Here is a 23,417-nt window from a genome sequence, read left to right as displayed (position 1 = left end):
TACTTTGAAACTTTAAATATTTGTTTCAAGGAGAGTCTTTAGAAGTAAACTTCTAAAACTTGAGGATTGTCATCTGTGAAACAAGTTTGTCTGCCTGTATTATTTTCACAGTGTCTTCACAGGACCCCTCTGCTCTGCTGGAGTCAGTGTTGTTTCGTTCTGCTGAGTTTGAACGGCAAGTGCACATGAGTCTCAGAGCATTTGGTTATTCTTTCAGGAATGGTAAAATTGAAAACAGAAGTCTAAAACTCTGATTCTTATTTGTGGGACGTCTCAGGACGTTAGCTAAAAATGCCACATTTAGAACTTAGCTGTGGTATAGAAAATGAGAGCTCTTGAACTACTTTTGGAATTAGAAGGGCAGTCATAAAAATCCACAGGACCACTGTCCTCCAGTCAGTTTATGTTGCCTCCAGTTTGTTTGAGAAGTGCTGCCACTGCATATGACCATTTGAGATTGGTCTGTTCATATTTCAGCAGGTGATGACAGTTTCTTTAGAAAACACACTGCTGTGATATGAAAGAAAAATGTTCCAATGCCATACATTTTGAATATTAAAATTCAGACAGAGAAGGGGAGCTTGGCCCAAGTGCCAAGGGCACATTGCTTCTTTCTGTAGTTATGAAGAAAGTGGTCGTGTGGCCTCTAATAAGCCACCAACCTTTTCTGGACTTGTGTCCATTCTGCAAATTGTAGGGCTAAAATAGCAGTCGCCAGAGCCTTTCTGCGTCCCCATTTCAGGATAGTTATCAATTTGCAAGTGGGATTAAGGAGGCCCCGCTGGGGAATCTGCAGCAGCTGGGCACTACTGGCTTGGGTTCATTGGTGAGCAGGCTGAGGCGGCCCAATGGTGGAGCGCTGCTCCCTGGAGCTGTGGCCCAGGCAGAGTGCTCCAGGAGGCTGTGTACCTCTCCCTGTCAGACCTCGCTGTAGCTGCTCGGAGCCTGTGTCCAGCTGCTGGTCCTGAAGTTTACAGCGAGGAAATGAATCATCCAGCATGCTGTGCCTTTCTTTCCCCACTGAGGTCTTGTTTGGGTAATGGCTGTGTCCAAGAACAGCTGCTCTGACTGAGTGGGGCGGAGTTCATGGAGGCTGTGCAGCTGTGTGTGGAAGACAGTCTAGTCTGCCCCTGGGGTGGTGCTGGGATTGTTGGTGGCACAGTAGCGTGCCTGTGTGAGTTCCTGCTCATTAGAGGAATGGCTGCTTAAGCAAGATGGCCTCCGGGTGGAGATCCACCTTTCCCAGTGGAGGTGGCTGGTAGCAGGAAAGGGGGGAGTTAGAACTGCTAGAATCAGGGCACAGTTGCCTTATCCCTCTGACTGCAGTGGGGTGCATGTAAGAGCATGTGGAGGGGTATAAGGTACGTGGCACTATGGGTTGCTTGTCCTACCCAAAATGCTTCAGTAAACATACTTGTGTGTGCATACAAACATGCATATGGCACTTGTGCCTACATGTGCCTATTTAACATGTTCTTGCATATTGACATGTTAGTGTTAGAAGTGAGTCAAAGCCATCAACATCTGTGGGTAACTGGGAGGAAGAAAGGTGCAGACAGACCTGTGGATTAAGTGGCTGGTTGTACCCCCTCCTGGCAAACCTGTGACATGTTAGATAGAAAGAGGGGCCAGGAATTTGGCCTATTGGTAGAGCGCTTGCCCAGCATGCACAAAGATCCGGGTTTGATTCCTCACAACCACATACATAGAAAAAAATCTGGAAGTGGTGCTGAGGCTCAAGTGGTAGAGTTCTAGCCTTGAGAAAATCCAAGGACAGTGCTCAAGCCTGGAACTGGCAAAAAAAAAAAAAAAAAAAAAAAAAAGTCATAGAAAGAGGAAGGGGAAGAGTACCAGGTAGTGTTAAGTATTCAGGCAAGGAGTTGAAGTGAAATGAAAAAGTACCAATGACGGCCAACTGTACCACCCCTCTGTAATCACAAAGGTGTAAATTTGTGAAGAGGTGGTATGGGAAAGGTTGGGAGTGGCTTACACAGAACTGGGCTTTGAAGCCCTGAGATCACTGTGGGCTGCATTGGCCTTAGACCCTTTTATGTCCTGCCCAGGACTGGGCCTCAAACTCAGTATCTAATGCTTGCTTTAACTCATTGGGCTGGCGCTCTCTGACCCGAGCCATTCCTCTAAGCCTCTGTTATCTTTTGATCCTGGTTTGGAGTTGATTGTGGACGAGATCAATGACAGACCTGGAGTGTGAATGGCCTGCTTGGCTGAGGCAGGCCATGAAGGTCTGCTAAACCTTGTAGGGACAGCTTCTGACGGCAGCCCACTGTGAGGGCAGGCTTCTGCAGAGCTCACACAGCATGTGGAGGTTCACTGAAGCCCTTCTGATGATCCACATCTGAACCACGTGGCATGCAGAGGCGCTGTCTCCCGCTCTGCACTGGAGATGAACACTGGACCTCGCCCTGGGCAAGGCCTCTACCACTCAGCTGCCTCCCAAGCTATAGGGGGCTTTGATTTTGCAGTGATTTTGGGTTGGAAAGTGGCGGGGTGAGGGCTTTGTAGTGATGCACACTTGAAGAATTTGACCCACTGTCTCAGTTTGCCTCGGCGTGGGGAACATGCCTATTTTTGCCTCACTGAGAATTTCAAGTTTAACTTCAACAACATGAAATAAGAACCAATTCTCCTCGGTACTCATGGTCTTATTGGTGTCTTAAATATATTACTTGTTATCTTTAAGTGGTTTTATAAAGGAGATCAGTTTGTGAGTATAGTGCCTTGTGATTGCTCTCACTCCATTCATTATTCTCTCCTATGCCTCCCAACCCACCTCTCCCCTCCGTGTTCTTAGTCTCATAGGATATGCATTGACTGCTATGACTGCATTCTCTTCCCTTCCTGTCTTCATTCATCCATACCCCTCCACTTGACCCCACCTTTCAAGTGCCAGTTTCCTGATAGTCATAATTCTAAGGAATTATTCCATTTGAATTCTCCCCCTGCAAATACCGAATTTTGGCTAATTCATTTGTGTATACTTGCACACAACCCCGAATGTGTTTATTTGCTGCCTCATTGGTAAAAAAAAAAATTCAAAGAAACTTTTCAGGTTAAGCTCTACTTTTTGTCTCTGCTATTGGTTTTCAGTTGTTTTGGAGAATCATGTAGTGACAGATGAAGATGAACCTGCTTTGAAACGTCAACGACTAGAAATCAATTGTCAGGACCCCTCTATAAAGGTAACATGATGGAGCCGAGTGTTCTGTAGCTGAGTTTTCTTCCATGGACTGGGGGGCTCTGAGGGCAATAGAAAGGTACCCTCTAGCAGTTCTGGAGGCTGGAAGTCCAAGTCCAGGTATGACTGTATTGCTCCTCCCCTGAGGTCCTCCCCCCTCCTCCCCTACTCAAGTACATCTGCAAAGATGTTCTCTAGGTAATGTTGTTAGGGTGAGGTGCTGCAGATGGGGTGTCTTCATGTGGCTGCACAGGCCCACCATGGTTGGGAGGAAGTAAGCTGTTTCTGGGCTCATTCCATAAACAGATGCATGCATGCACATGTACACACACACACACACACACACACACACACACACACACAGTCAGTGGGTTTTTCTCAGATCATTTGGTAGAGGCAGAGGTAAACACCAGCACTGGAGGAGTTTATAAGAGCAGCACAATTGGAGCTCATTCACTTCCTGTGCATCCTCTGCTCACACACGGTGTCTGTTAGTGACATGTGGGTCACTGCAGTGTGAGCTTAAGTGTGTGGCTATAGTACATGCACCATTGATCTGTGAATAGAAATCTTACATATGTGCCCCATGACCAAGCCTGCTTTATGGGTATCTTACACAGCAGAATTCCTTCCTGATTCATGAGCCTCCCTATGTGTTCCTGGCAGATTCTGGCAGGAATGCAGTTGAGGGAGTGAAGCTCTCCTGTCTAGTCTCCTGCACTTGGGTGTTGACTTGAACTTGGCCCCTGTACTGGCCTAGGCAGTTTAAACATGAAGCTACTTCTTTAGACAGCCACTAGGTGGCATGCTTGAGATTCAGAAGTACCCGGGAAGGTCAAGGCATCTTTTCAGGTCAGCTGGGCATGGTGAGGCTATGTAGGACTGTGGGTTTTAGGCTATTTAGGTGTTACGTGTACTCTGTTTTTGTCATTGGAAATGTCTTGTAGCTTTATGTGTAAGTTTACTGATCATCACCACAGGTATTCAGGATGACAGAAGCAGATCTGCATCACAGACTTGCTGCTCCATGTGGAGTGGACCTTGAAGGAGACCAAAGTTCAGGCACAGAGGGCCTCTGGTTGTCACTGATGAGCTGGCCATAAAATAGGGACCTTTCTGCAGGAGAGGAGCCATTGAAGTTAGGGATCAGCTGCTCACCATCCTCAGAATTGTCTCCCTACAGTTGAAGACACACTTGCTGAAGCTCTTCTCTTTTCTTCCAGTCTTTCCTGTATTCCATTAACCAGACGATATGTTTACGGTTGGATAGCATTGAGGCCAAGCTGCAAGCTCTCGAGGCAACTTGCAAGTCCTTGGAAGAGAAGCTGGACCTGGTGACCAACAAACAGCACAGTCCCATCCAGGTCCCCATGGTGGCAGGCTCCCCACTTGGTGCTACTCAGACCTGCAACAAAGTACGATGGTAAGGACGAGGAGCCACAGTTAAGAGGAGCTCTTAGGAAAAGTGCTCCAGGCTGGCTCAGGCTCTGCTGGAATAGGTTAGCCATAGACATCAGCTATCGGCCCTGTGATTCCATGGCAGGTTCCAGTTAGACTGAAACCAGACACAGGCTCCCAGCTGCAAGGACTTGAGTCGTTTCCACTTTCTGTGTGACATAAGTCAGATAGAGGTATCTTTTCCATGCACTTGACCACCAAGTCTTGACCTGGCAGATTATGTGTGCTCCTTTTCCTTTTCCACCTCTCTTTGGCTGGTCTTGAGGTCTTCCCTCCCCCCCCGCCCCCCGCATCTTAAAATTTACTTGAGTATATCAGACTTTCCATTCAAGTCTGTAGCTTCTATTGTGCCTACTTAAAAGAAATGTAGAGAGGTGTCATAGTTTCCGCACCATGTAAGTGGAAGCTCTGTGAACAGTTGGATTGGAGCAGGGCCTCTGAAGGCTTGGCCTGCATGTGCAGGGGGAGGGGAGCAGCCTGGGTGGAGGAGGTGGGCATGATTCCTGTGCTCTGTATCTGTACTGTGCTGTATACCTGCCATCCCCACCCCCCATGCCAGACACTTGTCAATATGCGTTCAGTTCAGGCTTCTATTACGCTTGCAGACTTTCCTATCCTTTGGTTTCAATAGGACAACTGCTTTTAAATACCCCCTATCCTAAAATACAATATTTAGACGGTGGCCTAATGTACTAGAAGGAGAAGTAAAAGGATAGTAGTGTATAACACAATACTATGCATCAATATGTAAGTGAAGCCATGGCCGGTAGCTTCCACATGCAATCCTGTCTACTCAGGACGCTGAGGATGATAGTTCCAAGGCCAGCCTGTGCAGAGAAGTCTGTTGAGTCCATCTCCAAAATAGCCAAGAGCAATGCTGGAAGCATGGCTGAAGTAGTAGTGCCAGCTCGACTAGCCGGTTGAATGCTAAGTCTTGAATTCAAACTCCTATACCTCCCATAAACCTGAAAAAACCAAGATCATACAACAAAACTTGCAAAGGTTGACAGACTGAGCTCCCATGTTATGTTCTGGTGGCTTGGGCTTCAGGAATCAGCTGGTTGGTGCAGTGTTACAGAATGGTGAGCAGCTCTCTGTGGAGTTTCAAGGGAAGTACAGTGTAATTTTTCTTTAAGCATTCCTGGAAAGTTTCAGACTGCAAGTTCAAACTGCAAGTGCTTTATGCATTAATGTCATATGGAGTAGGGTTCAGAGTTCAGGGACTTAGAAGCATTCTTTTCACTCCAGTGAAGGCTGGTAATTTGGACACCTATGCAGAAGACTGTGTTAGCTGTGACTCTCAACTTGGACCATGACCTTGAGCTCCTGGACCTGCAGCTCTTAGCCCTCAGCCCTCAGCCCTGTCTATCCAGCGTGGGTTTCCAGCACTCCCACTGAGCCCGTTGCTCCGAGGAGTGCTGTGGAGGTGATGCTGTTTGCGCTGCAGACGCCTGCCTCACCCTTTGTCACTTCTGCACTGTTTGGGACAGGCCATTCTCATGAGCTGACAATGTGGACAACACCTCTCTCTCCCATGGTCTGTGGTGACCCTTGTGCTGGTACTGCCAAGGTCTGGTGAGGTGGAGGAGCCGGCATGAGCCTCGAGGGCTCTTTGTCTTAGTTCCCTCCATGTGGAAGCACTGGTCTCTGGCATCACTGTCACTCTGGCTGGATCCGAGGCCTTGCAGTTATTCCAGACACACAAAACATGAAGTGGAGGAGAGGATGATTAGGGTGTGACTCTCAGCTCTTCCCCTGGTAGCCAGGCAGGAGATGCACACAGGAGCCTTCGGGAAGTAGAGGCTAAGAGCCTAATTCCAGGACTGCCAAGTGAGAAGAGTGTGCACTAAGAGTGCGTGCTGTGTAAACAGGTGAAGACTGGCGTAAAGGAAACCTCTAGAACAGCCAACAATTGGACAACATTCTCAATGACTGGGTACTTCTATGAACTACTTAAAAGAAATATATAAACCAGAGACTGCCTTGTATCCAAGTCACGTGCTCTTAACAAAAAGAGCCTACTTCGAAGCACAGGCCCTGCGTTCAAACCCAGTATTAAAAAAAATCCCCCCCCCAAAAAAAACCAAAGAAAACAAAAAAGCCAAATCACTGTAGATTGGTGGGTTTGCCTCTTGGTGGACAGGAAGAAGGAGATGTGGATAGTCTTTGGGTTGTAGAGAACACGTGAAAAGCTGTTCAATGGAACACCACCTGCCTTTCGGAGGAAGATGCATGGAGGCCTTTTTTTTGCACTGAAATCTCCTCACCTGGAGTGTTTTAATGAACTGCATTGTCTGTACTGAGTAATTTATACTTTTGGCTCCTTGCAACACAGAAGTCAGTGGACTCAGGCCAACCCTAGCTGGCATCTTGGATCCAGATTTTCAGATTCTGCACCTGAATGAGATTCTTTAAATAAATTCATGAACAGAAAAGAAAGGGAGATCTGTTTTCTTTAAGCCAAAGCTTAATCTCTGTCACAAAAATGTGAGATTGCTCAGATGGGGTTTTGTCTATAGCAGTGTTCTACTTTAGGGCAAGGACAACAGACTTAAAGTGCCCTTCCCCCACCCCAGGTGTGCTATGGATTTGGATCTTGTGCAGTTGCAACTCTCAGGGAGTGGCATGAGGTTTGACTTCGTGTTTGGAAGAAGTATTGGCAGCTGTAGATACTCTGTGAGTCATTGTGGAAGCCTGTGGTTTCACAGGACAAGCCTTTTCACGGGTGGGAATCAGTTTTCTGCTGTGGGCCATTTGGATATTTGTAGCACATTTGTGGGCTATACAAAATTTATCAATACAGGTGGATAGCTGCTGGCAGCTGATAAGATGCTTATGTGCCTGTCCACGTACCAAATGATTTTGTGAGCCTTGAACCAAGTGTGGGATAGAAGTTCTCTACCATTTGGGGAGAGGAAATAGGGCCAGTGAGGGCCAGGGCATCGAGTGAGTACCCAGGCACATTTGTGTGGATAGTGTGAAAGCCATATCCTGTACTCGAAGCTAAGCGTGGGCCTTGAAGGGAGTTCATTGTGAACTAAGCACTGGATCAGTGTCTGTGTGTGCAGTGCCCAGTCGAGTGAGTGACAGGGCACCACGCCTCACGTGGCATTGTCCAGTCAGACTGCTTGCAATTGAGCAAGTTGACTTCAGGGTTTCTGCTGGACCTGTTTCTATCGGCGCGAGTAAACTGGAAGGCTGCCATGGATGGGGTCATCGGAGTCACTGCTGAGTGCTCCGTGTGCTTCCACAACCCTGGCAGGTTTAAGTGATCAGGAGTGTGGCATCTCCCTTCAAGAGGTGCCTGCTCACCCCAGTAAGCCCACAGCACTGCAGGCCTCCCCCAGCGTAGTGTCTTCAAGGGTCAAAATCACTCTCAGCTCAGTAGATGAGCAACTCTGTATGAGCTCGCCTAGTTTGCAGTACTCGTGATAGGCATTCTCAGGGGCCTCGTGCTTGGCAAACAGTTGGCTAAGAGTGATAAGTCTCACAGGGAAGCAGCCATTCAGGGGAGCATGAGAGAGAGTTGTATCTCTGCACATAGGTAACTTGGAGGTTGTGGCTTAGTGTTAGAAGCCAGAGGTACACTTGAGAATTGCCCAGAAGAATTATAAAGGTTACAAAAGAAGGACCCACTCAGAGGTGATGGGCGCATGGATCTGGCTACCCAGAACCACACATGTGCACACTCATGGAAGTGACGTGGTTTCCTTCACAGTTTGTCTAACGGTGCTGGTTCCTGCTGTGGCTGTGCAGGTGCAGTCTCACAGGATGCCACCGCTGGGGAGGGGTTGAAGGAGGAGGAGCCTCCGGATTCCATGTATCATTTCTTCCACAAGCCCCTGTGAATCTGTGATGATTTCAAGGTGTGCATTAGGATTCAGCAGAGCAGGGGCTATGCATGGGTGCATATGCATGTGGTATATGTATGTGTGTGTGTATTTGTGTATCAGAGTGAGAAAAAGAGGCAAAGAGCGGAAAACAAAGGGAAAATATATAGAGAAACAGAGCGGGGGAGGAGGGTGGGAGAAGGAGAAAGAAAGAGACAGAAACAGGCGGTCTCAAGGGATTCACTTCCAGGGGCTGGCTGACATGGTGTGGAGCTGATGAGCATGTGTTAGGCTTGTTGGCCCTAGGGGACTGGGTCACAGTCAGGAGCAGTGGAGGGAGTCTCAGCCTCGGCTGAAGGCTCCATAGACGTCAGGCCCACCTGGGGTCACCTCCTTTTGATGGACTTAGATGGGGTAATGGCGATTTGTTAAACCTCTTCCTGTAGTAGCTGGTTTTGTGTTTGTCTGAGTCACAAGGACTGCAGCTCCGCCCAGGCACCCAGAAAATCACAAGGGAGAATGTGGTAATATGAAGACGTGTTCAGAAAGTCTAAATCCTACAGAAGTGAAAGCACCTCTGTCATTTCCCATCTCAGGTTCTTAAAGATGCTTCCAGAACCATTTGCATGCACACCGGAGCCCACTGGCTGGTACATGCAGGCAAGTGCTCTACCCCTGAGCTGAGCCCACGCATCTGCTTCATTCTTGATGTGATGTTGAGGCTCAGTTGAGGGTGATAGGGTCGTGTATATGCTAAACCCACATAAGCCTCTCTTGCCTCTTGTCTTGTATCTTAGAGGAAGCATGACCTTGCATAGTTGCTGGGTTGCCATTGATGGTAGTGAACAACTTCTGGTTTCGTGGTCACCTTAGGTCTTGGAAAAGGACAAATAGAATGATGGAAAAGTGACATGACGTCGGAACAGCAAGCAGCCGAGTGCAGTGGTTCTGAGAATGGACAGCATGGAGCTATTTCTTACACCTGTAGGGAGGCAGTTACAGTTATGTGACAAGAGGTTCAAATCACTGAAAAACATTCCACCCCTCCACCCCTGGGAAAGGGTGACAATTTATTCTAAAATAATAGTGACTATTTCAGGGGCTAGTACATGCCGAGGGTTAAAAAAAGACTGAAAAGTGGAATGAGTATGTGCCTTGAGAGTCTGCTGTGTTGGACGCACCCACAACGCCCATACGCACACCTGACTAGGGCTGCCTCTGCCAAGTTCACCTGGGCCTGGTTGGTCCTGGATCATGGCGGGTTCTTTCTTTCTTCCTTTTTTTGGTGGGTCATGGGGCTTGAACTTGGTCTGGGTGCTGTCCCTGAGCTTGTCGGCTCAAGGCTGCTGCCCTACCCCTGGGCTTGGGCACTGTCCCTGAGCTCTTCAGCTCAAGGCTACCACCCTACTCTTGAGCTAAGCCCCACTTCCCGTTTTCTAGAGGTTAATTGGAGATAAGAGTCTCAGGTCCTTTTGTGCCTGGGCTGGCTTTGAACCTTGATCCTCAGATCTCAGCCTCCTGAGTAGCTAGATGACAGGCGTGAGCCACCGCGCCTAGCTCATGGCTGGTTCTTTTATAGAATGCTTTTTCCCATGGTCCATGTGCTTTTTAGGAGGTCCGCAGATGGGACATGTGGCCATCCAGCATGCTGGCTGCCCCTCTCTTGTGTGTGGACAGGCACACTGTGAGCCTCTAGTGCCTCAGCATCAGCCAGGGTGGGAAGGAGGGGAAGGCGGGAGGAGGGGAAGGTAGCTTTCCTGTCCTGCACGCCTGCTGCTGTGGGCGCTGTGCGAGGCAAGGGACAGCTTCCATGCCTCAGCTGGCTTTTCCTCTTCCTGTGATTGTGTTGACAGTCTCCCAGCCAGCAGGAAGTTGAGCCCTTGTAGAGTCCCTATCGGCGGTGTGTTCTCAGTCGGCCTGGTCCACCTCCTCTCCAGTACAGGCCACTGGGAGTGACTATGTTGCATGACTCTGATGTGCTCTGACAATGAATGTTGTTGTTTTAAGGTCTTCTTTTTCTTGTGATTCTTTTGTTTCATAGCGTCGTCCCCCAGACTACAGTAATACTCAACAATGATCGGCAGAACGCCATTGTAGCCAAGATGGAAGACCCCTTGAGCAACAGGGCACCGGATTCCCTGGAAAATATCATTAGCAAGTCAGTAGCCATGCACCACCCCGCCTTCCCCTGCCACTGTGATGCCACTAAGTGAATGTGTCAGGGACAGAGAGCACATGGCCGTCTCTGGCCCCTGGGATGGTTCTGGCAGGCTCTACCCAGTTCTGTAGGTGCTCAGGGTGGGCAGGGTGAGGCTGCCCAGAGGGTGAGTGGCCCTGGGATCTTCCAGGTAGAGCTGACGCGTGGTGGAGGGGTGCGGCAGTGTGTTTTACAGTGGTCAGCTGGTCATCACCATCTGTCGATGTAGCACTATGTCAGATAAACAGACTCTGAATTCAGAGTTTGCGGAATGATATAAGCATGTTGCATTTGTGGCTTTTTCTTACCCTTTATCTTTTGAAATGTCTTGGTCATTAGTGGGAGAGGACACAGGCCCCGCCCCACCCTGTGTCCAGGTTGCTGAGGGTAGCCCTTAGCCCAGTGGTCTGGGTTCTACTCACCCCACAGGCTTTGTCACTCTCATTTCCCATCTGTGTCTTCACCGCATCCTGTTTTTGCTTTCACTCTCAACTCTTCTGCAGGTGTCGCTACTTTAGCTTCTGCTTAGCTTCCATTTTATCAGTCTAGTGCTCTAGGATGCAACTGTGGTCTTGGGCCTGACATGTGGTGTAAGAGGTGGAGGCACCCAGAGGTGAGCCAGGCTCCCTTGGGGTTTGCTCGTAGAGGTCAGCTACTCAGGGACCCAGGTCAGCTTAGACAGAGACCTCAGGGTCCAGTCCAGGGTGTGGGGTGCACGCGCCCCTGGGATGGCTGGGATTTTAACACCCTTTTGACTTTGTGAACCGGGACCAGTGCTTTCCCTCCTGTGCTTCATAGGTCATGTCTCGGCTGCTGACAGAGTCTCTGAGTGGTCTTTTGGGAGTGTTTTAGTGCGGCTGGCCATGTGGCCCTGCACGGCCACTGTACATCACTGCCCATCGCTGCTCCTGGGCTGGGCAAGAAGAGCCCTGGGGGCTCCTGGGACTCCTGAGGGCCGTGGGAGCCTGTTCCTAGGCTTGTCCCTGGGAGTGGCTGGGTGGGTGAGGCCTTTGGAGGCCGAGTCCCCCTCTGGTGTCTGACAGGGTAGATGGGTTGCTCATGGGGCTGTGTGCCCCCATCCTCTTCATTTAGTCTTTCTTTGGCATGGCTCTGAATCTCTCTGGCTCAAGTCAGCACTTGAAAGCAGCATTGTAGGCCTGAGTCACAGAGAGTTATAGTTTTGCTTCTTTGGTGATGTAAATTTTTTGTAAACATGTGTTTTATCCCATCTCTCTCAGTCTCAGTGTTTCCATGTTAAGTTGCTTTCATCTTCATAGAGCTATGTGGGGAGACTGCAGGTGCCTGGTCCCTGCTCAGTCAGGTGTTGGGGGAAGTCCAGCACAGCACTGTCAGGGAGTCAGGCTGACCGTGGCGGCCTCTGCCCCCTCTCACCTGGGCTGCTGTGCTTGTCTCCATCAGTGCGGTTCCTGGGCGTCGGCAGAACACCATCGTGGTGAAGGTACCAGGTCAAGATGACAGCCACAATGAAGATGGGGAGAGCGGGTCAGAGGCCAGCGACTCTATTTCCACCTGTGGCCAACCCGGGAGCCAGAACATCGGGAGCAACGTCACACTCATCACCTTGAACTCAGAAGGTGTGTTTTCTGCCCACACGGCCAAGCCCAGGACCAGGAACAGTGTGTACCGACAGGAAATAATGTGCATTGATTTGAAGCAGAGTCTTCTTCTGTGAGGATTTGTGTGCCTGACCTCTTAGGTACTCAGGAATTACAGACACCCTTTGGGTCAAGTGAGGAGTCACTTTAATCTATTGCAAAGGCACAAAGTGTTTTACTTAGGTAATTTGTTGTTGATGAAACTCAGTTTGGGTAAGAAAGAGTGACCGCCACTTGTTGCTGGGCAGGGAACTGTAAACCTGGTCTTGGGCTTGCCTTTTGTTAACGGCTGGATCCTGGTGTCTTCTTGTAGTGGGTTCTGGTATCTTGTTGGTGGTGAGTTCTGGTATCTTTTATTGGTAGCTGGTTCCTAGTGTCTTTTTTTTTTTTTTTTTTTTTTTGTGTGTGGGTCCTGGTGTCTTGGTGGTGGTAGTTGTGGTGTCTTGGTGGTGGTGTGGTCCTGGTATCTTGGTGGTGTGGTCCAGGTGTCTTGGTGGTGGTAGTTGTGGTGTCTTGGTGGTGGTGTGGTCCTGGTGTCTTGGTGGTGTGGTCCAGGTGTCTTGGTGGTGGTAGTTGTGGTGTCTTGGTGGTGGTGTGGTCCTGGTATCTCTCAATCAGAATTTAGAGTAATAATCAAACATTTAAATTCTACTTTGGGCATTTGCTAATTGCTATAAAACTTGACTCCATATGAAATGGCGAGCACTTGTACTGGGGAAGGATTGGACTTCAGTCAGGAGTGTGCTGAGCAGGGGCGCCTCACCTGGAGGTTGTCAGGAGAACTGGTAGAAGCGGCAGGGTGTTGATGGCACAGAAAGCCATGCAATCAGACGATGACAGTCACTGTGTTTATAAACTACTCAGCATATTCATGTAAAGAAAGTTTCCAAAAACATTCCCTGAACATTTGTTTGTGTAACTTGTCTTACTTAATGGTCCTGACATAGATGCTTGTACATAAGCATGCCTTTGTGGTACTTGCAAATTGGATTCTAGGAGTAGAATTGCAGACAAAGCGGCATGAAGCCGTTGGTAGGTCCCAAGTCTTACTGTGCCTGAAGTGGGCAGCCAGGATGGGCACCCTGGGATACTGTCTTCTAGGCAGCTCCTGCTCCTTTTATTTCAGGATGAGGCAGCTAGCTTGGAATACTTGCCCTAATCACAATTGAGCTTGTGTCCCTAGATTCACTGATTGCCTGCAATAAAAGACAGAAGCCCTTGTGGCCCTGCCCCAGACAGGAGCTGAGTCATGCTCCTATATCCCGGTGACAGCCATTTGTACCCTGCCATGGAGGTGAAATCCCCTCCAAGCATCCTCAAGTCTAGCCGAAGGGTCCAGTGCATGTGTTGACCCGAACGTGGCGTGATTTCTGGAGTACCCTGACCATGATACTGTTTTTTGGGGCAGACAGTTGTGAACAGTTCAAGAAAGTGTTCTGTGGACCCCTCAGCGAATTCATCTTGTCCACCTCGGTGGCAGACAGGAGGTTTTCATAGTTACGATGGATCCACGTGTTGGGGCTGGAACATTTTTGGACTGTGAAGTATACGTACTAATGCAGCCTGTAAGGCAGTAGAAAAGGGACCTTTGGTTCCCTGTTGTGTGATTCCTGTGGGTGTATTCTGATTACCACACATTATTGGGACTGTTTCTTTGATTTCATGCAGTATGTTCCCCTCGAGATTTGTAAATTGTTTGGGCAAGTCTTTGGGCAAAGGTTGGTTAAGAATGAGCTTTGGGTCTGGATGAAAAATATAAACTGACATTGGCCCATGATTGAGTTGGTTCTCTGAAAACTTGCCTGGAGGTGACTGTGGGGACTGTGCTGTGGAACAACCCCAGCACCTTTAGGAGATCTTTGTCTAGTGAGATTTTGCATATGGCAGTCACCAGTGGTGGCTGCTCTCAGCCAGAACCAGCAGCACTTGAGAGGCAGGGCTGTGCAGGTGCCCTAACAGCCCTGTGTCCTGAGACTGAGACAAGTTCCCACTCCACTCTTTGAGCTGGAGACAGTCCCCATGGCGGATGGCGGCACACTGGTGGTATCACGGTGTTTTTGGAAATGACAGATGGGCATTTGTAGTGGCCGTTTTCTGGGCTGTCCATTCTGGGGTCAGTGATGGACAGAGGGTGATGGTATGTCTGTTGGGTGTGCCTTGCTGCCCATGCTGTCAGGAGGGGCCTTGAGTCCCAGTGGACTGGCTTCGAGGAGTAGCAGGCTTGTGCTCAGCTGGAGCAGCATGTTTTGTCTGTCTGCTCCCCTGATTATCTCATCTGAGGGGCAGGCCAGGTGCAGTAGAGGGAGGACACAGCCGTGCTGCCTGGGGCCCGAGGAGGAGAGAGCCTCTGGAATGGTTTCCTTCCCCTTCTCTTTCCCATGGGAAGAGGAGGCACAGAGCCAGGACCTTCCTTTGTGTGTGCTGGTACTGGGGCTTGAACTCAGAATCTCATGCACTCACTTGGCTTTTTCACTCAAAGGCTGGGGTTCTACTTTTACCTGAGCCACACCTCCATTTCCAAGGTTTTTCCTTTACACTTGGTGGTCAGTCTTGGGGGCTGTTTACAATCTCATTCTGATGTTTTCTTCTGTCCATTTCAGGGGTTTTGGAACTTAAAATAAAATCTTAAAGGAACTGCTTGTATTATGAACTGCTTTAATGACAGGGAAATTCAAGTTATTACTGAAGGTTTCCCCCTATTCTGCTTCCTTTCTTTGTGTGTGTGTGTGTGTGTGTGTGTGTGCACACATGTCCATAGGGGCTTGAACTCAGGGTCTGGGTGCTGTCCCTCAGCTTTTGCTTAAGGCTGGTGCTTTTCCACTTGTGTCTCAGTTCTACTTTTTTTTTTTTTCTGGTTAATTGGAGATAAGAATCTCTTGGGTTTGTCTGCTTGGGCTGACTTTGAACCTTGATCCTCAGATCTCAGCCTACTGAGTATCAGCTAGGAATATGGGTGTAAGCTCTGGAACATGGCTAGATATTTGTTTTAATAGGTTTTCCAGGCAATTTTATTGAAGATTTAAATGACAGGAATAGAAAGCAGGTTTATTATTTTTGTACTTTAAAAATAAATCTACTAGAGTCTGTCGTTTCAAATGTCAAAATTGGAGCAAGACATTTTAGTAAAACAAATAGATCTTTCTGAATTATCAAAAGGTGCACTTCTCAAATATCTGTGTGAGTAGATGTTGTCTTACTCCTTGTGGGGAAGCAACATTCGGTGTCACCTGTAGGAGGGTGGGCCCCACACCCTGTCTCCCCAGGTCAGAAGGCATCATGTCTGAGCACTGAGGAAGACACCCTGCCATAGTACCAGTGTGGTCCGTCACTGACTGAGACATCTGTTCCTAATCACACGTGGTCCTCAGCACATTGGTCCTCCCTGCCCGGCTCCAGTGCAGCCCACATGATGGCAGCAGGCCCTAAGCCTCTCTTTGCCCATCTAGATGGCAGTGACTCTCACCTCTGTGGGTAGATTTGCTGTGCCTGGTGCCCACCCCACTCAGCCTTCTTGTCTGCCAGAGGACCTTGCCTCCAGGGTTCACAGGCTGCTACCTAAAGCAGGAACTCACCATGAGGACTGGCCACACTCACAGCACCCTGTGTCTGCAGGGGCAATTCGTGACCAAAGGAATCAGAGGTGGTTGGTCCTTCTGGGTGGAGTGCCTGCTGAAAAGGCTTCTCCCTGGTCTGGCAGTGCCAGCTCCAGGCAGGAATCTTCATTCTCTTTACTTTCTTCCTCATAGGGAGTTTTAAACATATAGAAAAGTGAGCACTCAGCAGCACTAAGCTCTTGTCCTGAGTTTGCTGTACAGTGAACCTGTAGAGCCTGGCTGGGCTGAATTCAGCATTATTCTTCCTAGGAAAGGCTACTGTGACCTCTGGCTGCTTTGAGAGCAAAGCTGAGCAGCCCTGCCCATTATTCTTGCACCCTCTAGTGTCCTGGAGGGGGGTAAGGGTACAGCATTCCGTGTCCATGGGATCAGTAAATCAGATGGGGCCCTTGTACTCCCCCCCAGTCTTTAATAAGAGGTTCAGCAAATACCACCTTCTGTTTACTGGGGGTTCTGTTGAGTTCTAGAGACTACGTTGCACCAGCTTGTGGCTCAGCCTTCCAGCTTCTTAACTGGACACACAGGCTAGAACGGGGCAGCTCCCCTGGGGAGCTTAAGGCCTGGGGTCCTTAAGACCTATACCTGACCAGGCTTGGGATTTTGAACATACATACACACCAGGTGCACACTTTCCAGAAATATATGTATATATTTGTCAGTCATGGGGCATGGACCCAAGGCTAGTGTTCTACCATTTTGACCCACAGCGCTCAGAGGAGGTCAGAGTCTCATTACGGACTTTTCTTAACTGGGCTGGCTTTGAACTGTGATCTTCAGATCTCATCCTCCTAAGTAGCTAGGATTGTAGCATGAGCCACTGGTGCCTGGCTCCAGAAATTTTTATTTCTATTTTTTGCCAGTCCTTGGCCTTGAGCTCAGGGCTTGAGCACTGTTCTTGGGTTCTTTTTCTCAAGGTTAGAGCTCTACCACTTGAGCCTCAGTCCCATTTCTGGCTTTTTTCTATGTATGTGGTACCAAGGAATTGAACCTAGGTCTTCGTGCATGCTAGGCAAGCACTCTACCACTAGGCTAAATTCCTAGCCTGAATCTTTCCTTTTTTTTTGGTGCCAGTCCTGGGACTTGTACTCAGGGCCTGAGCACTGTCCTTGGGCTTTCTCGAGGCTAGTACTCTGCCACTTGAGCCACAGCACCACTTCTGGCTTTTTTCTATATGTGGTACCAGGGAATTGAACCCAGGTCTTCATGCATGCTAGGTAAGCACTTTACCACTAGGTCAAACTCCCAGCTCAAGAAATATTTGTAAGCAGATTAACAGGTGCTCTTGAGACTCCAGATGGGCTGGAGTCATGCTGTCTTTAGAGTCTTTTGTTGTTGTTGTTGTTGTTATTACTACTACTACTATTTTGAGACCAGATCTTACAATGGGCTCAGACAGGCATTAAACTTGAGATCTTGTCTTAGCCTCCAAGGGCTGGGTAACGTAAGATTGTAATGATGGCTGACTGACTTTCAAGGCAGTGGCTATGCCTAAGCATATGTCCAGAAAACCTTCCACCGTGAACCATTGATGTCCTTTAGAAATGATATTCCTTTTTTTTTTTTTTTTAAGTTTTTTTAAAAAATTTTTCAGGCAGAAAAGAGTTTATTGGCGGGGGGGGGGGGGGCGGAGTGTAAACTTCAGGCCCAGAGAAGATGGAGGTGTGCAGAGACAGAGGGGAAGGAAAAGGACAAAACAGCAGAAATGATACCTCTAACTGATCACTTACTCTACATTCCAGAAATCAGCGCTATACCTGATTGCTCAGTTCTAGCCCCCAACCTCCTGTAGAGATTCTGTCTGTGTGGACAGGGCACCCAGCCTCACCCAGATGTTCTATGGCTCAGGGGGCTAGGAGAGGTATACATGCTCGAGGCACAGCATAGACATGGGCACAGACTAGAGTTGTGGTCCCAGAAACCTGGTATTCCAGGCTCTCGTTCTGTTCCTGGCAACCTGTGAGATAATGAATCGAAGTGGTGTGACTTGCAGTGTTAGGGAAATTATGTGGCAAGGAAGAAATTTCCAGTTGGACATGAGGGATGGAGTCACCATGCTGTGAACAGGGGTCAGAATTGTTTGCTGGTGGTCTGAGGTCGACTGGAGGGAGCCAGGTCTCATGGGACGGGAAAGGATGAGGCCTAGAGTAGCCTGACATACTTGGTCTCAGGGCTAGGCAGGGCTGTGGAGGTCACTCATCCCTGGGGATGCAGCAGATGTCAGCGCATAGCGATGGTGTTTGCTGAGATGGAGTTGAATGTGGTGAGTGTGGTAGAAGGAGAAGAGTGTGGGTAGGTCGGCTGCCACCTGTATCTGAGATGGAGGCTGCCTTTGGGGGGGTGACTCACTGCTTCTGCTCCCTGTAGCAGAGGGGTTCTCATGGCTCCAGGCCTCCAGGGGGATGCTCGGAGCTGAGGCCGAGCCCCTCCCGTGCCTTGGCCCTGCTGATGGAGGGAGCTGTCTCTCTTTCAGAGGACTACCCCAATGGCACATGGCTCGGCGACGAGAACAACCCCGAGATGCGCGTGCGCTGTGCCATCATCCCCTCCGACATGCTGCACATCAGCACCAACTGCCGCACGGCCGAGAAGATGGCGCTGACTCTGCTGGACTACCTCTTCCACCGCGAGGTGCAGGCCGTGTCCAACCTGTCCGGCCAGGGCAAGCACGGGAAGAAGCAGCTCGACCCACTCACCATCTATGGGATCCGGTGTAAGTGCATGCCTGGCTTCCCGCTGCACTGGGCTGCGGTCAGGGTGTTCAGAGAGCGGGTGGGGTGCTGGCCTGGACTGAGCGTTCCCTCGGGGCAGGCAGCGTCTGCTGCCCTCTACGGAGGACCCCAGCCTCGCTGAGCCTCGGGCTGCTCTTGAGGAAGAGAGGCATGCCAGGCCTCCGATCTCCTGCTGGCCCCAGCACAGGTGAGCTGTCCAGTGGCATGACTGGACTGTCACTTGCCTCCTTCTTTCTGAGAGCAGCATCTGTCTTGGTCCTGTGCCATGCCCATGTCTGACCTGGTTGAGCTGGAGGCCAGCAGAACCTGACTGCAGTATCACAGAGGCCAAGCTGGTTGTTGACACCCTGGCTCCTTCGCACTCATGGCCTAGGGACCATCCCCTAGTGTCCATTTCAGAGCCTTCCACCTTCAGAAGCCACACAGTGTGGCTTGTTATGAACACAACATAAAGCAGGCCTTTAGAGTCCCTCTGCGGATTGTGACATTCGCATCTCCTTCAACAAATACAGTGATAGAGCACGAGTTGTCCCCTGGAGGTGGCATCTGCTCCAGCAGAGGCCCTGTCCTGTATGTGCACCCCCTGAGGCTGGTAACAAGAGGCCCTTCTGGCGATTGTGGAGGTCCTTTGCACATGTCAAGATTGAGGATGCCCGACAGGCTGGCGTTTCCTGGGTTGCTGAGGAATGCTGATTGATCACCCCCTATGGTAGGGACTCGTCCTTATTCCAGCCCTAGGAGATATCTGTCATAGAATCAGAGAGTCATTCAGATAACGGACTGAAAGCTACGTAAAGGGGCTGGAGGAACAGGGCTCTCTCACTGGCTTGAAGCAGCGTTTGAAGACCTTTGCTTAAGGGTTTCACGGCAGACACTCTAGGCTCCAGGTTGTTTCTCCACTGCAAGAGCAGCTATAGACAAAATGTAAGCAAGTAGACACAGCTGCATACCAGGAGAGTGCTGCCTTCAGAGGCATGCAGCCATCCTGCCCAGTTGGAGGGTGGTGGTTGGCTCTGATTTGGAGAGGCAGGCACCTCAACATCACTGTGGGCTTTCTGGACAAAATTAGGACTTAAGGCTTTTTGGAGGTCATGGAGAATGTTCTGCAGAGGTAATAGGCACAGCAGGATAGCACTTCAGAGTAGAAGCACATAGGGACAGGGCATGCTGGCACTCAGCAGGTCTGTGCTAGGTAGGTAGTGGTGCTCAGATGGACTGTGCCAGCTGGTGGAGGCTGAGTGCTGGTGTTTAGATGGTCTGTGTCAGCTGGTGGAGGCTGAGTGCTGGTGTTCAGATGGTCTGTGCCAGCTGGTGGAGGCTGAGTGCTGGTGTTCAGATGGTCTGTGCCAGCTGGTGGAGGCTGAGTGCTGGTGTTCAGATGGTCTGTGTCAGCTGGTGGAAGCTGAGTGCTGGTGTTCAGATGGTCTGTGTCAGCTGGTGGAGGCTGAGTGCTGGTGTTCAGATGGTCTGTGCCAGCTGGTGGAGGCTGAGTGCTGGTGTTCAGATGGTCTGTGCCAGCTGGTGGAGGCTGAGTGCTGGTGTTCAGATGGTCTGTGTCAGCTGGTGGAGGCTGAGTGCTGGTGTTCAGATGGTCTGTGTCAGCTGGTGGAGGCTGAGTGCTGGTGTTCAGATGGTCTGTACCAGCTGGTGGAGGCTGAGTGCTGGTGTTCAGATGGACTGTGCCAGCTGGTGGAGGCTGACTGCTGGTGTTCAGATGGTCTGTGCCAGCTGGTGGAGGCTGAGTGCTGGTGTTCAGATGGTCTGTGCCAGCTGGTGGAGGCCGAGTGCTGGTGTTCAGATGGTCTGTGCCAGCTGGTGGAGGCCGAGTGCTGGTGTTCAGATGGTCTGTGCCAGCTGGTGGAGGCTGAGTGCTGGTGTTCAGGTAGACTGTGTCAGCTGGTGGAGGCTGAGTGCTGGTGTTCAGATGGTCTGTGCCAGCTGGTGGAGGCTGAGTGCTGGTGTTCAGGTGGACTGTGTCAGCTGGTGGAGGCTTGGTTCTGGTGTTCAGATAAACTGTGTCAGTTGGTAGAGGCTGGGTTCTGGTGTTCAGATGGACTGTGCCAGTTGGTGGAGGCTGGGTGGTAGTGCTCCAGGGGTTCTGTGCCAGCTGGTGGAGGCTGAGTGCTGGTGTTCAGATGGACTTTGCCAGCTGGTGGAGACTGGGTTCTTGTAGAGGCTGGGTGGTGGTACTCAGGGGTTCTGTGCCAGCTGGTGCGAGGTGTCAGATACAACAGGGCAGATCCTGGTTTCCTTGGCTCCAATCTGCCTGCCTCTCCTCTGTATGTAGAAGGTGTCAGGAGATGTGGGATGCACCATGAGCTTGGGTCCTCTGCCTTCTCTGGGCCTACAGGCTGTACTCCTTAGGCGCTGCTAACACTAGCGCCTCAGTGCCACCTGGACCTGCATCCTTGAGCCTCTGGGATGTCCCCGAGTGCCATCATCCAGAAAGTAAGTGCAGGTCCCCTCTGCAGTGTGTGCTTCTCCATTGTGCAGCCCCATCCACATCTGCACCCACACTGAACTCAGACCCTAGGCCCTGGGCCAGTGCCCAGAGAGGCTTCCCCACAGCACTGCGGTTGATGAGGTGAGGTCAGGATTGCCCTTCAGAAGGCTTAGAATGGTGGCCTGGTGACAGGGCCAAGTGGAGGGAGGGACTGGAACACTCTTAGTGTCTGTGGACATAGGAAAGGACGAAGTGCAGGGATTGTAGAGACAGAGCGAGGCTCGGCCGCAGAAACTTGATAGCTCTCTTGTCCTTGCCTGTGTCACTGTGGTGGTAGGCTGTCTGTTTTCTACATAACAGTAACCAACTCACTGTCACCAACTCCTGGATCACAAGCAGAATGCTTGTGTGCACAGCATGGCCCATTGGCAGGGTTGAAATCTTGTAGGGGAGCTTGTGGTAGCTCCTCAAGTCTTTTCATGAGTGCTCAGTAGAGGCAGCTTTGCTATGCATGGGGTGAGTGGGGCTGGAGCTCCTTGCATGTGGCTGCCTCCAGCCAGCTGTGGACTTCTTTGTCTCCCTTTTCAGGCAGAGGGAACAGAGGTACACAGTAATGGGAGGACACTAGGCATACATAGGTTTGTGACACACTTAATCCCTAAGGAGCAAAGAAGGGTCATGTAGACACTTAAACCCAGCTCCAGTGAGCTGGGAGGGCTGTGACGGGCCCCTCATGTGCTGCCCACATGGCTGTGGTTGTGACAGTGTAGAGGGGAGATGGGTGAGGTGTTAGAGAAAGAGGCAGATCTGGCCTGTCAACCTGCTGAGACTAAACCATGGCTCTCAGATTGTAACATACAGGCTGATTCCTGGGCTGCAACCCTGGCAGGGGCAGTGGAAAGGTGACAGTGGGGGCAGGTGCCTCTGTCATTACAGAAGGGCTGGGACTTTACGGTACTGCACCTTCATCTAGAGAGAATTGCCCTTGAGGCCCAGAGCATGGCTACTATGCCCTGCAGTGACGCCTGGGGCCAGGCTCCAGATTGTGCTGTCGGGCCAGCCAAGAGATGGCTTCCAGGCTGTGCAGTCATGGAGCGCAGGCTATTAGGACTGCCCACCTGTGGCCGCGGGCCCTTCTTGCCTCCCAGTATTTGACTTCCTTGATTTAGTAGCTTTTATCAGAGGTCTCTAGGCATTTGGGGGAACATTGGATTAATTTGTACAACTAAAAGGAGTTCCAGGTGTTGGCAGGGCCTTCTTACCCTGAGGGGCTTTGTGAGGGTAGGTGATTCTTGGCATTTCCTGCCTCATAGCGGCATTGCTCCCTTCCATTCCCCTTGTCACATGCCCATCTTCCCCTTGGATATCACTGTCTCTCCTCCTTATAAGGACACTCACTGGTCACTGGAGGGAGAGCCCACTAGTATGACCTCATTTTAATTTAATAAATCACATCTGCAAAGTCCTTGCTTTGCAGTGAGATCACTTCTGAGGCCCTGGGAAGGCCATGGGTGTTGAGGGTGTCTCTTCAACCCTGTGCACAGGATGTGGCTTGTTCTGAACTTCAGTAGTCAGAGGCCAGCTCTCATCTAATATCCTCTCCAGAAAAACGGCAATGCTGAGCACATAGTTCAGCTTTGCTCTCACTTTGACCAGAGCTGGAGGCCTTGGTCCTCCTTTGCAAGGGGCCTGGACAGGGTCTGGGCGCAGCTTTGGACATGGTGGAGAGCAGCTGCAGGAGCAGGGAAAGCAGCTCTGCTTTGCTGGGGGACTGGGGAAAGGGCAGCTTTGATGTCTGGGAATCTAGAGCACCGGCCAAAAGAACGTGTTGGCCCATTTTCCCGTCCGAGGGGTTTGGATTCCGGTTGTTCCCCTGAGCCAGCCACTATCATTAGGTTTGTAATTTCAAGAAAGGAGTTGTTGGCACTTCGTTTCCCGCTTTACTTTCTCCTTAAACTTGAGATTACATTGGGAGTGATAATGTCTCCATTCCTTTGTGACTGATAAATCAAATATGCCATCCACTGAGGGTGTGAGCCTAGACATTCTGTCCATTTCCTTTCATCTGCCCCCTTTTCCACAGTGACCCTTAGGGCCCTGAGCAAGCTTGGGAACACTTGCATGGTTGGAACCTTCAGAGTCAGCGGTGGCGTTCTGGAAGGTGGGAGGCCAGCAGCTGCACTGAAGGACACCCTCCCCAGGGCTCAGAGGAAGCACGGCGGTTGCCCTCTGGACTCCCCGTGGAGCCCTTGGCCAAGGGGAAGGGCTGTAGCAGTCCCACAGGCTGCAAGTTGCTCTCCTGAGCTAAGTGCTATGCTCCTCAGGTGACCTAAG

At 50.4% G+C, this 23,417-nt stretch overlaps 1 protein-coding gene across 15 annotated transcripts in view; it reads left to right on the top strand.

Moving 5' to 3' along the window:
* Nucleotides 1–23,417, top strand: part of Banp (BTG3 associated nuclear protein) — a 55,755-nt gene that overhangs the window by 16,829 nt on the left and 15,509 nt on the right. For 9 of the 15 annotated variants that reach the window (XM_090357140.1, XM_090357141.1, XM_090357148.1 and 6 more), the window contains exons 3-7: nt 3,109–3,200; nt 4,420–4,619; nt 10,526–10,642; nt 12,101–12,276; nt 18,382–18,621. In XM_090357140.1, the coding sequence (XP_090213266.1) occupies nt 3,109–3,200; nt 4,420–4,619; nt 10,526–10,642; nt 12,101–12,276; nt 18,382–18,621 (825 nt within the window). The remainder of the gene's footprint in view (nt 1–3,108; nt 3,201–4,419; nt 4,620–10,525; nt 10,643–12,100; nt 12,277–18,381; nt 18,622–23,417) is intronic. The other 6 variants (XM_090357150.1, XM_090357151.1, XM_090357152.1 and 3 more) reach the window with 1 other exon arrangement.

This window comes from Megascapheus bottae, chromosome 24, assembly GCF_031878675.1.
Source record: "Megascapheus bottae isolate mThoBot1 chromosome 24, mThoBot2.hap1, whole genome shotgun sequence".
Taxonomy (NCBI): domain Eukaryota; kingdom Metazoa; phylum Chordata; class Mammalia; order Rodentia; family Geomyidae; genus Megascapheus; species Megascapheus bottae.
Note: the sequence above shows the minus strand (reverse complement) of the source record. Positions and strands in the feature narration are given on the sequence as shown.